Source organism: Solanum verrucosum, unplaced genomic scaffold, assembly GCF_900185275.1.
Source record: "Solanum verrucosum unplaced genomic scaffold, falcon-dt-bn FXZP01000060.1, whole genome shotgun sequence".
NCBI classification, from domain to species: Eukaryota; Viridiplantae; Streptophyta; class Magnoliopsida; order Solanales; family Solanaceae; genus Solanum; species Solanum verrucosum.
In genome coordinates this window covers 5,519,005-5,532,219 of record NW_026020129.1, presented here as the reverse complement: position 1 = coordinate 5,532,219, position 13,215 = coordinate 5,519,005, and the positions used below count along the sequence as shown (strand labels likewise).

General features: G+C 33.3%; 1 protein-coding gene across 1 annotated transcript; it reads left to right on the top strand.

The window, feature by feature from the left end:
* The first annotated feature begins 2,113 nt into the window (after positions 1–2,113).
* Positions 2,114–10,247, top strand: LOC125826912 (probable methyltransferase PMT14). Its single transcript, XM_049506263.1, has 7 exons — positions 2,114–2,400; positions 3,506–4,185; positions 5,076–5,286; positions 6,901–7,183; positions 8,728–9,114; positions 9,444–9,521; positions 9,674–10,247. The coding sequence occupies exons 2-7, from the start codon at positions 3,535–3,537 to the stop codon at positions 9,912–9,914; spliced, it is 1,851 nt and encodes a 616-aa protein (XP_049362220.1). The 5' UTR covers positions 2,114–2,400; positions 3,506–3,534; the 3' UTR covers positions 9,915–10,247.
* The last annotated feature ends 2,968 nt before the right edge of the window (positions 10,248–13,215 follow it).

The window sequence follows — 13,215 nt, the reverse complement described above, 5'->3', positions numbered from 1 at the left end:
CTGGGGTAACACATCTAACAAATTCTTTTTCATACCTAAAGCTCAAACTTGGAATTTGAGACTTCCGGTCGATAAAATAATGACTTTTTGGAATGGAGTAGTGTCGGCAGAATGTGACTGTGATTTATGTAATGGCACACTTGATAGTATGTCACATTCAGATCTACCCCCCAACAACGGTCCATAATAAGTAAGTGCCTTTATTATGTTTTGTTTCTTTTAAAACTCTTATTCCACCTAGGTTAAATATCTGTGTGGAGTAGTGGCGGAGTCAGACTTTTTATTAAAAAAATTAAAATATATATATAAAAAAAATAAACATACAAAGAAATCAAGAGAATTGATATCTATTTTACATATAAAAAATAATTTTAACCTTATATATACGGAGTAAACTTCCGTAAGAATTTCATGAGTCCTTTTATGCTGCATCTAAATTGAATTATTATTTTTGACACACATGCAATTAATGAACTGATCTTGATATATCTTTATAGTTGCTTAAAGCTGGTGGATTAAAATAATAGATAAGATTAATAATAAAGCTATGTAGCAGCTAGCTTTTAACTTAGTGTCATAATTTCGAATTTAAGCTGAGTCAAAAAATTAGAATACTGAAATTCATGAATCATGATAGTATCGTAGATATAAAAAAAAAACTATTTTAAATAACTTTTAAATCTATGATTGTATTTTTTATTACAATTTTACCTAATTTAGTAGTAAAGCATCAACATTTTTTAAAAAAAATTAGGCATCAACATGTTATTATTAAAGTTATCTGCATAGGATCTAACATTCCATTTTTAGAGATAAACATATAATTGTTGTCGGTCATATATTACATAAATAAAATTTTGACAGATCTAAAAACAGATGGATCTAAATTCTTTGTAATGCTCCTATCACGTTAGCCTATTTATGAATAAAATGGGCATTAATTAGTAGATCTTTTGAAAAATTAGATTTGGTACGATGTAGACTAATATGCCAATACGTACCTCTTTTTTTTTTTAAAAAAATAAAAATATATATATATATATATATATATATATAGTGGAATCTTGTATCTTGAGTAATTAATTTTCACTCTTGAATAAATAAATATATGTAAAATAATTGTGTTACCAAAGTAAAATTAACTTACCAAAAGTTCTTTTTATCTAAGGTAAAAAATGAAAATGAGGGTAGCAATTTCTTGTGTTTAAAAGAGAATAGAAGATACAAAAAATGATCAAGATTATTATTGAGCTATGCGAAATTAAATAATTTAATTGTCTATTAAAAATTAATTTTGAATATATTTTTGTCTCGTTAAATAGTAAATTGGAATTACATAAGGAAAAATAAATAAATAAAAAATTACATAAGGTAACCCATTTTTTAATCCAAAATGATCTGCTACCTGTCCTAATAAAATAAAGTGTATGTTATAGTTGCAATATTTTATTTTAATTGAATAGTTACAAGAAAAAAAAAATTCTCAATTTTAAAATAATTTTTTAGAAAAATCAAATAAAATAGAAAATTCAATCAACTTAAAAGTCTCATTTCTCTGCTTTTTAAATTATCTACTTACCACCTTGTTATATTTATTTATTTTTAAAAAAGCTTTCAAATATTTCATATATGTTAAAATATTAGTGATTTTGACGAAATCTAGTAAATCTACCCTTAAACTGTACTTATGATTCAATTTTGCCTTGTATGGTTCAAATCTTTAAAAAGGAACAAAAAATTCAAATAAAAATCTTAAAATTTTTCCTATCTCGTTTTTTCTTATTCTAAAAAATAATATTTCTTTCGTCCCAATTCATACAACACATTTTTCTTTCCAGGTCTCAAAAATCAGACACATTTCTATATTTAATAACAATTTATTTTTAAAATGTCTACCTGCTCCACAAATATCTAACTAATTTTATACCGCAAGTTCTAAAGATCTATTTTTCTTAAATTTTGTATCAAATTAAATCACATCACATAAATTAAAACGAAGAGATAGTAAATATTTTAAAAACGAACTTGGTCGCTTTGTAATCATCCGCTTGGCTGACAGTTCAATTCCTAGGTACAAAAATAGAAACAGAACAAGAGTCTAACGCGTTCTTAATTCTACTGGTGTTGGGAGTCTGTCGGGTGAATCTCTTCATTTTTACTGCTAAAAAAGTGAAATTGCCAAATACCCATTTTTCATCTTTAACTATTACTTCTACTGATCTACTCAATTGATTCATCCCCACTGTTTTTTTTAAAAAAAAATTCTATCTTTTTCAAGAAGCAGTGCATTTATAGCATAGTAAGTGGAGGGTGCTTCTCTTCTGTTAAAAACCCCTTAGTTTCAGATTTCTCACTTGTCTAGTGAGGACTGAGGAACCTTCACTTCAGATTTCTCACTTGGTAATCAGCTAAAGTCTTGATCTTTTTCAATTTTGGGATTTGCTGCAAGGGTTTTTTGGGGATTTGTGTAGTGCTGATCTAAAGTTTATTGTTTCAGTTTCTTGGGTGTTTGATAAAGTTTTAATCTTTTTTGTGTACCCATTTGTTTTCTTGAATTTTGTGGATTTATGGGTGTGATTTGGTCTGAAAAGGGTTTATTTCTGTGAGATTAGGTATTTGTGGTTCTTGTTTTCATTTTGTTAATCTGTTAGTTATTAGATGCACTTTCTGTGTTATCTTTTAAGTTTTTAGATTTGCTCTTTTTCTGATTTCTTTTTTTAGTTTTCAAAGAGTAGTCAGAATTAGGGTGATGTAGTTTCTTTGATGATATGTTGGACTGAATATTCATCCCAAGGAAACTGTTGTATGAAGTAAGTGACATGTTAATGAAGATCTGTGTCCTAGTATGAAGACACTGAGTTTTTGTTAGTTGATCATTTTGTCTACCCTTTTTGTTTTCTTTAACTTTGTAGAGCAATGCTTATCCAAGATCTGTGACTGGTCATTTCTTATTTTAGACATAAGAGAACTTAGTTAATTATTTGTATCTGCTGATCACTCGATGCACTAACTGTTTTGTCTCCTCAATTGTTAGTTTTTGTCAAAAGATCTTTTGTAAATTTCCTTTTTTTCGCGCTCTTTGGTTTTCAATCAGAAGTTGGTTTCGTGGTAATGTATTATTCTCTGAAGATCTTTGATGAGATCTCTGACTTCAGTCTGAGAAGTCATCCCACCAAACTGTTGTCATGCTCACGAAGTAAAGCGACGAAGTTAAAGAGGCATTTATGTTCTAATATAAAGATTAAATTGAATGTCTAGTATGAATTCCTCCATTTGTGCAATTAGATTATATCAGGTTTGTCTGTGTCTGCATCCTTTGAGAATTTTAGTTAAGCTGTTACTGTTTTACTGTCAAGAACCAATGAGTTGCCTCTATCATGAGCCCTTGTGGATATGAAGCTACTGTTTTCCTGGCTTGAGATGCTTATATGAAACTTATTTTTAGAAGAAAAGTAACTTTTGTATCCTGGCAATTGCTCGAGATTCTAATTTCTTTATGCTACAGGGAACTTCTGGTGCTGCCGCGAGCACATAATGGCATCCAAGTATCACGGACCAATCAACAGAACACGGAGACCGATCTCTATATTAATTGTAATTGGTCTTTGCTGTTTCTGTTATCTAATAGGAATTTGGCAGAAAAGTGGATCCGGAAAGGGAGATAAATTAGCACTACAAGTGACTGAGCAAACTGCTGACTGCAATGTTTTTCCACAAACCACTCTGGATTTTGAGTCACACCATAATTATGTGGAAACGGTTGAAACTTCAGAACTAACAACTAAAAGATTCAAATCATGTGAAGCTAAATACACTGACTATACTCCCTGCCATGAACAAGACCGAGCTATGAAATTCCCACGGGAAGATATGATATATAGAGAAAGGCATTGCCCTCCAGATGATGAAAAGCTTCGTTGTCTGATTCTAGCACCCAAAGGATACACAACTCCATTTCCATGGCCAAAAAGCCGTGATTATGCCTACTATGCTAATGTTCCTTACAAACACTTGACAGTGGAGAAGGCTGTCCAGAACTGGGTACAGTTTCAGGGAAACGTTTTCAAATTTCCAGGAGGAGGTACAATGTTCCCTAGAGGAGCAGATGCATATATTGATGAACTTGCTTCCGTGGTTCCAATTGGAAGTGGCATGATACGAACTGCTCTTGACACTGGTTGTGGGGTATGTTTTCTTTTTCTATTTTCCTCCTTTCCCTTTTTTGAATTTTTACTAGCGAGCTGGGGCAAGCTGGAGAAGTGTGAGTTCTAGAAACTCTGAGGTATAATTTGGAAGTTAACATGTATCCGAATCCTCAATAACTCCTACAGAGGGGAAGCTACTGGGATATATTACTAGAATGCTTCTAGTGTGTGGAGTCATTCAATATTTTATCTATTGTATCAGTTGTAGCTGCAGATATCTCCACTCTAACGACAACTTCTTTTTTTACTATTTACTTCTATTAAGAAAGCCATCTCCATGATGCTGATTATTCTCAGCAGTTACATTTTATATATGGAAAAGGGAGAATTTACCTGATTCATGTCTAAACAAGTTTCACAAACATGTTAAACACGTTTTTGTGAATGAGCAAAACTGCATTTTCTAAGGCCCCTCTAACACATCTTTAAAAACCTCTATTAACATATCAATACTTGAGTAGTTCACATGTACTTGTAATAGTGCTTTTATAATGGTTATGCTATTGAAAGAGAATGGGATATTTTAATCACTACGGTAATTGAATTGACTGTCTAAATGCTTCTTCCTGTGAGAATACTTTTTCTCCCTGATAAGTTGCTCGGAAGGATACTATTCCAATTGATTTAATACATTATGGCCAGGAATAGCTGTGAGTTCTTCTCATGATGTTGTTGAGTTACACCCCCCCCCCCCCCCCCCCCCCAAACACACACACACACACTTTTTTTTTTTCTTCTTATTTTAATTAAATACATTCTACAGGAAAAAGGCAGTAGTGCTTGTAATTTTCCATTAAGTATCATGCGTTTGCATAGTGGTCTGTTTTCTTGGATTCTGACAACTTGTTGCATTCACATCATGTTGATAAGGTTGCTAGCTGGGGTGCTTACTTGCTGAAGAGAAATATTCTGGCAATGTCATTTGCACCTAAGGACAATCATGAAGCACAAGTGCAATTTGCTTTGGAGCGAGGTGTACCTGCTGTTATTGGAGTTCTTGGTTCCATAAGCCTTCCATACCCATCAAGATCATTTGACATGTCTCATTGTTCTCGGTGTCTGATTCCCTGGGCATCAAAAGGTATATCCACAAGCTATAAATTAACAATCTTACCGAATTTTCTGATGTTGGCCATTTTTCGATCTTGTAATCTATTCTGTTAGACGGATTTAAGATCTATAGAACCTTTTGGAAACAGTACACTTCAGGAAAAAAGAAAACAATGGCAACAGTATAGGTGCTGATGACTCTGGAAGTATGTTTGACTCCATAATGGGCATTTCTACTCTGATATTGAATATATTATGTCACCTTTAATAGGGACTGCAATTCTTTTCCAATTTAGATAAAATATTATCCAGTCACCAGTGAACATTTGGATATCCTTTTTTTTTTTAATTACATATTTGAGCTAGTGGCATATCTTTTGACTTACATCTACTTCCCAAAACCTGTTGACTATTTGATTTTATGAGTTATATTTGAAGGTAGAGTTCTTCATCCATGTGGCATCTTTGTGGTATTTGGTTACTGCTCTGAGTAAGCTTGAGTAGAATAGAATGTTAACTGTCAACCTTGAGATGGAAACAGGCTGAGGGAATTACTAAAGAATTTCATTAAGATTCTGATATCCGGGGAGGGAGAAGGAGGGAGGAAGTAATGAACTATGCGTTGATTGCCATAGGGAAGATAAGCCTTTGTCTACTAACTCTATAGTGTCATCATCTTGGTGTATATTAATGGAACTGTTTATTTATTCAAAGGAAATGCCTTAGCCTGCTAAGTTTTTATAAAGAGAGGTTTCATCAAAAATAAAAGAGGTTTTTATAAAGAGATGTTTTGATGTTGCTGCAATGTTTTGGATGGTATTGTTTGGTGTAATATATTTCATTCTTTGCAGAAATGATGTCAAATCCGTTGGTCCGTATTAATAAATTTGTGGTTTCTATATGCTACAGATAAAGTGCGGAAATGTTATATAACTTCAACCTGCTTTGGTACATAATTGTAAAGGGGGAATTAACCATTTAAGAGGATCACTGTTGATAAATACTGTACAAGAACCCTTCGGGGTGGCCCAATGGTTTGGGCTTGGGACTTCCATGTTGGAGGTCTCAAGTTCGAAACCCCTTGCCAACGAAAGCAAGGGGTTTGCCTTCTGGGTCTAGCTCGTCGCACCGGGCTTGCCTAGTGCGGGTTACCTCTCCTATGTGGTTTGCGAGCTATTGCAAAGGAGCGGGGGTTTTACGCTGTGGATTTCCCTTGTCATCAAAAAAAAAAAATACTGTACAAGATTTAGTGATAGATAAGAACCTTTCTAAAACTTTCGCACTTTCTTAAATGTTTTTCGTGTTGTACTTGCCCTTTGTATTGTTCTTTAAGTGCCATCCGGAGCCTATAGCATACCGAGTACTGGAGATCAATTCACAAGGAAAAAATTTGACAGAGATTTTGGTTGAGCCTATAGCATAATAGAATTCCATTAAAACAGTAAATTCCTATGTGTAAGAGGAAAGATCCTTTGGAAATCATGTACAATAAATAAAATTAGATGCTGTAAATTAGTTCTTCTCAAGAATAATTGTAAGTAGTGAGACTTTTAGTTTATCCTAAGAAAATTAAAATTGTCAGCGATGACTTTTGACTTTAAATGGTGAATTTTCTAGCTTGCTGATAATTGTCTTGTATGTGCAGAGGGCATGTACATGATGGAAGTTGATCGAGTTCTGAGACCTGGTGGATACTGGATTCTGTCTGGTCCTCCACTCAATTGGAAGACCTATCACAGAGTCTGGAACAGGACCAAGGAGAATTGTAGAGCCGAGCAAAGAAGGATTGAAGAGTATGCTGAGCTTCTTTGCTGGGAGAAGAAATACGAAAAAGGTGATGTAGCTATATGGAGGAAAAACATAAATGGAAAATCATGCAGAAGAACATCCGCCAACATATGTCAAACAAAGGATGCTGATAATGTCTGGTGAGTTACTAGAGCCTACTTGTCAAATTACTTTTATTTATACTCCAGAGACCATCTTCACTGTGTTTTGTTGTGAAAGGTACAAGATAATTTGTTGCTTCTGAGTCCAAACTGTTAATGTCTCTAGTTTTATTGTGGTTTCCTCACAAGAGGTGCAACTCATGCAATGTATAAGTGTTATCAAAAGCAAAATGCGCAAAAAAGCTCTAAGGTCTGTTGGGTGTGAGCTTTATTGCAAAAAGGCACAAAGGGAGAAAAAAATACAAATATATATTTATGCCAAGACTAATAGTTATAAGCATGAATGACAAATATATGAACAAAGAAGTTGATTTATTTTTTTACGATAAAGTGAAATATCAATTGCTGAGGGGTTAGTCTTCAGAAGCGGCTCATTGGCAAGGAAAAGTATGCCTTAGAACCTTGATGAGGACTGTAGCGCACATTGAGCGAGGTGAATTGTTCAACACATTTTGAGCCTCGCTTCAGGGCTCAAGCGCACCTTTGCAACACTGATTATTTAGGTATTAACTCAAGCACGTTTTCAGGGACCATGCTTCACATATACAATAGGTTGATATAGAGAAATAGTTGGTTTCTGTAGCAACTGTGCAAACCCCTTTTATCCTTCTAGCTTTGTCTTCAGAAGCGGCTCATTGGCAAGGAAAAGTATGCCTTAGAACCTTGATGAGGACTGTAGCGCACATTGAGCGAGGTGAATTGTTCAACACATTTTGAGCCTCGCTTCAGGGCTCAAGCGCACCTTTGCAACACTGATTATTTAGGTATTAACTCAAGCACGTTTTCAGGGACCATGCTTCACATATACAATAGGTTGATATAGAGAAATAGTTGGTTTCTGTAGCAACTGTGCAAACCCCTTTTATCCTTCTAGCTTTGTAGATTTTACAAGACCTGTTTGAAAGTCAGTATATTGATGTCTGTTGAGGTACTGCCCTTTTATCCTTCTAGCTTTGTAGATTTTACAAGACCTGTTTGAAAGTCAGTATATTGATGTCTGTTGAGGTACTGCATAAAAGTAGCCTGTTGATAAACGACCAGCCAGTATAAGAGGTCTTACGATTTTTAATTTGTCTTTCACCAAGCAAATAATCACTTTATCACTATGCTATATATATGTTTTCAAGGGTAAGTGCCTCCCTATGAACATTGATGTGACTTTCTGCTTTGACAAAATTCAGGTAATAGTATTCAACCAACAACATTAATAAAGATGTACAATTATCGGTGGATCTTTTCCTTTCACTTGTTAACTTAAGTGTTAAATCAGAGTTAATTAGAGAATAAGATGGAATGCAGGTTGCAAAAAAAGAAAAAGGTGAGAGCCACTCACGAGTTATGACAAGTGTTGGAGAAAATATTTCATGCTTATCTGTGACTTGGTTTTTCCTGTGTTTCATGACTATAACATTACCTTGGGTCCTTTGGGTCATCACCATAAATATTGAAAGCTAGATTGTTATCCAATTATCCGAGTGTTAATTTGTGTTAATCTTTCCACTTTGTATAAATTGGTGATTCAGGTATAAGAAGATGGATGCATGCATAACCCCCTACCCCGATGTCAAGAATTCTGATGAAGTAGCTGGAGGAGAATTGAAGAAGTTTCCTGCTAGGCTTTTTGCAGTTCCCCCACGTATAGCCAATGAAATGGTTCCTGGGGTAACAGTTGAGTCTTATCAAGAGGATAATAAGCTTTGGAAGAAACACGTCACTTCTTACAAGAGGAGCATTAGCCTACTTGGCACCACTAGATACCACAACATAATGGACATGAATGCCGGACTTGGAGGATTTGCAGCAGCACTAGACTCTCCTAAACTGTGGGTGATGAATGTTGTGCCAACTATTGCTGAAAACACTCTTGGTGTCGTATATGAGAGGGGCTTAATTGGCATATACCATGACTGGTATGTATCGCTAATGGTTTCTTATCAACTATATTTTTTTTCAAATTGTAAACCATTTTGCTAGTTTACTTAGTTGGGGATTTCAGCGGGCCTATCCACCTACCCTTGTTTCCAAGAATTCCAGAACCTTCTTCCCTTTATTTACTGAACAGCTATAGCATCTAATGAGAAGATTCAAATGAAACATCCAAGAGCTACTGTTATTTGCATGTTTGAGGAAAATTTAAGGTTTCATATTGGAGATATTATGCATGTTTTGGCAGTTGTCATTCTTCTGTTATTGTTTTCCACGGGTAATAGTCGAGATCTTGAATTTTTTCTCCATTCAGGTGTGAAGGCTTCTCTACATACCCGAGAACGTATGACCTTCTTCATGCTAATCGCTTGTTCACTCTGTACCAGGACAAGTAAGTGTTCTTAAACTCTTTAAAGAATTGGATCTTTGCTCTCATTTTATATATTGAGGGATCTATAGCTATATCTATTAGTCGGATATATTGCACAGAAAAGATTAAAAAAAAGCGATACTGATACTTAAAGCTATATGATTGTGGATTAGGTGTGAATTTGAAGATATTCTCCTAGAAATGGACCGTGTTCTGCGTCCTGAAGGTGCGGTCATTCTTCGAGATGGAGTTGAAGTCTTGAACAAGGTTAGGAAAATCGCCGCGGGCCTGAGATGGGACACTAAATTATTAGATCATGAAGATGGACCCTTGGTGCCTGAGAAAATCTTTGTTGCTGTCAAACAATATGTTGTTGAAGGTGATGAAGACCAAAGCACGCCAAACGACAATTGATTCGTGCCAATATTTGAGTATATAGAGAAACCTGAGAATTCTGAAGTGGGAAGGTAAGATTTCCAGGCAGAGATATGAAGGTTTTTTTCCTCAAATATGGCATACAACAGATAGTGCAAGTTCTCATGTAGAGCAATTTTAGTTATTTTTTCCTTTGATGTGTGATTTTTGGAGACCTTTTTTCTCCAAATAATGAAGCAAAGCAAGAGTTCATTAGAGTGATATGTATGTTTGGGAGCAAATTTAATAGTTGTTTCCACTAGCTACAAAGTTGAATTTTGAACATTTGTAATCCCTAATTTTTTTTTATCTTGGTAATTTAATTTATTTAAACTTTTCTTCTCCTTCGATTTCTGCTGCTTTCCATTGATTCTTGTGTTTTGACTATCGTATTATTTTGTTTTACTGCTCAGTATGTTTTGTTATGTTTTCACTTTTGTTACTTATTTTTGGACTGTTTTTTCTAAAGTTGAGGTCTATTGGAAACAGTCTCTGACTCTTAGGTAGGAGTAAGGTAAGGTGTGCTTATACTTTACTTTCCCCCGATACTATTTTGTAGGACTACACTGGTTATATTGTTATTGTGCTTGATTTCCAACTAAAAAAGTAGTAGTCTTTTCCAAAGAATTGATTCGTTCTATTATCCATTTCCAGATGCTTACTAAAAAAAGTAGTTCCAACTTTTGTCACCCTTTAGTCTACTAAATTTGGGACCAACCTCATCGTGGTGATTAGAGAATAAGTTTGACTATTCGATTCTAACATGACACATTTTCTCTTAGTCGTATATTCAATTCTAACATGACACATTTTCTCTTAGTCGTATATTCAATTCTAACATGCCACGTTTTCTCTTAGTCGTATAATTAGCGGATTTTCCACTTGAAGAACAAGACTATTCTTATATGTTTATGTACCTGAGTTTAGTCTACTAAAAGATGGACCAACCTCGTTGTAGTGATTAGAAAACTCATGTCATCGTTCACTTATAACACATGTTTCTCCTGGTCAGTTTAGTCCACTAAAAGATGGACCAGCCTCGTTGTAGTGATTAGAAAACACATGCCATCGTTCACTTATGACACATGTTTCTCCTAGTCAAAAGATTAGATGAATTAATTGACTAGAGAGCGAGACTATTCTTATATGTTATACTATGTAAAAGTTTATATCCTTTGAACTAGATTTTAAGGAAAAATATGAATTGACATGTAGGATTAGAGAAACACATTTACAATATTAAATTTTCATAGCATAAAAGTGGTTTTGCATTGTAAAATTAATAAAATAGGCATCGCAAAAGAAATGTAGAAAAAAGAGTTAGAATTTGAAAATATTAAGATTTTTGAAATACTAAAAGAAGGTGTTAATATATACAATTTGCTATGGAGCGCAATTATGCAAACAATAGCTATAACATACAAATATGATTTTTATGTTTACTATATGTGAAAGTTGTTTGGGAAAATTGTATGAAACAACAAACTATTAATTCAAATTAAATGTTATACTCATAGTTTATTTTAATGTAATTTGCAGAAAACATCCCCTTTTTTTGCCATCTGATTCGATATACAATTAGCTATTTTATACATTTCAGTATAAAACACGTTTTTGTTTGTATAAAGTGAGATAAAAGTGTATATACAAATACAAATACAAATACATATATTTTTGTCCTATACACTTATAATTATACAAATACATATCTTATTATACAAATTACAATGTATAAATGAATTTATACAAAACTGAATAATTTGTTTAAAATAGGATGTTTGTAGCGAATTATACAAATCAAAAGCTCCATAACAAACATAAAATTTGCTATGGAGTGCAATTATGCAAACTATAACTATAACATACAAATATGTTTTTAATGTTTGCTATATGTGAAAGTTGCTCTTAAAATATTCTAAAGCGTAGAATTAGTAAATTATATATATTTATGTTTTTTTATAAATAAATATTTGCGATTATATATTATTACAAACTTTTAAATATATAAAAATTTATAAAGATTCATTGGTCCAATAAATCAATAATAGTACTAATTAGCTATTATTTGATAAAATCCTCCCAAATGGTTTGGACATTCTCTTCATGTCGAATATGAGTTTTTTTTTTATATATAAAATTTAAAATTATGAGTATTTTTTTATTATATAAAATATAAACTTATGCAGATTTTATAAATAAACGTTGATTTGAAATCAAGCTCTCAAATATTATGGCCAAATGCCTACTAAAACTTTTGAGTTCGAACTCTAGAAATACAAAACGTTTTGGTTGGGACGCTCTACTACCTTAGTGGCCTACTCGAGCACTAATAACAACAATATATCCAATGAAATTTCCTAATATAGGGCCTGGAAATAATGATCTATTCAAGCAAAGTTAAATTAGTCGAGTCAACAAATTTCAAATGCTGAGCAATAAAATAATAGAACAACTGGTGAGTTTCTTTTTGTGGGAAAATTTGAGTAAAATAAAGCAGTACAACAATAATCACAACTCAAAACTATGTGCTGTTCTATGTTAATGTCACTGTACTTTTGTACCTACCTACCCAACCAACAAATAAAAGATGTAACAGAAATCAATAAATAATCAATCAAAACTATGATTCATCACTATCTTTTTTCTTACCTAAGTATTATTTTGCACATTATGCTAAGATTTAATGTTGGCCAAAAAAGGTTTCATCTTTTCTACTCTAAGTGGTAGACAACCATACAATTTTCCCCATCTAATTATTCCCATATTAGGACATTTGCCTATTTTTTCAATTATGCTATCATTTGAAAAAAGAAAACTTCAATTTCACTAGCTAATAAACCATATAATAAGATGCACAATGAAATTCATGAACTTAGAATGGAAATTTTATTTTGGTAAAGATTTGATCTGAATCTTAATTCAGATTTAAGTTAATTTAGTGAGTTGTTGTTTTTAGCTCTCAGATTAAAATATTGTTCTTTATTTTCCAGTAGTAACTGAACAACAAGTGACTTAAAATTAAAAAACCATTAGCGCCCAAGCTAACCATCTCGACTGTCGGAATGAAACCGATTAATGGATGTCCCAGAAATAAGGCCTCCAACTCTATGTTATAGCTTTCATGCCCTCGATCCGACGGTCCTCATTCTCCCACTTGGCAAGCTGTTACTTTGAACAACAAAGTCAAGGATGCTTCCAGTTGTATCCTTAATATATAACCTGGAAATTCTTTCGATCTACACTTTTGAAGGTGGGAGTGCTTGGTCACTAGAGGTCCTTTTCCTCAACCAATTTGATTGTG

What these genes read in the sequence shown, in the direction of transcription:
- LOC125826912 (XM_049506263.1), top strand. Translation starts at nt 3,535, where the DNA reads ATGGCATCCAAGTATCACGGACCAATCAACAGAACACGGAGACCGATC. An exon ending in ATTGGCATATACCATGACTG is followed by an intron (nt 9,115 to 9,443) that starts GTATGTATCGCT and finishes TTCTCCATTCAG; the next exon opens with GTGTGAAGGCTTCTCTACAT. An exon ending in TTCACTCTGTACCAGGACAA is followed by an intron (nt 9,522 to 9,673) that starts GTAAGTGTTCTT and finishes ATTGTGGATTAG; the next exon opens with GTGTGAATTTGAAGATATTC.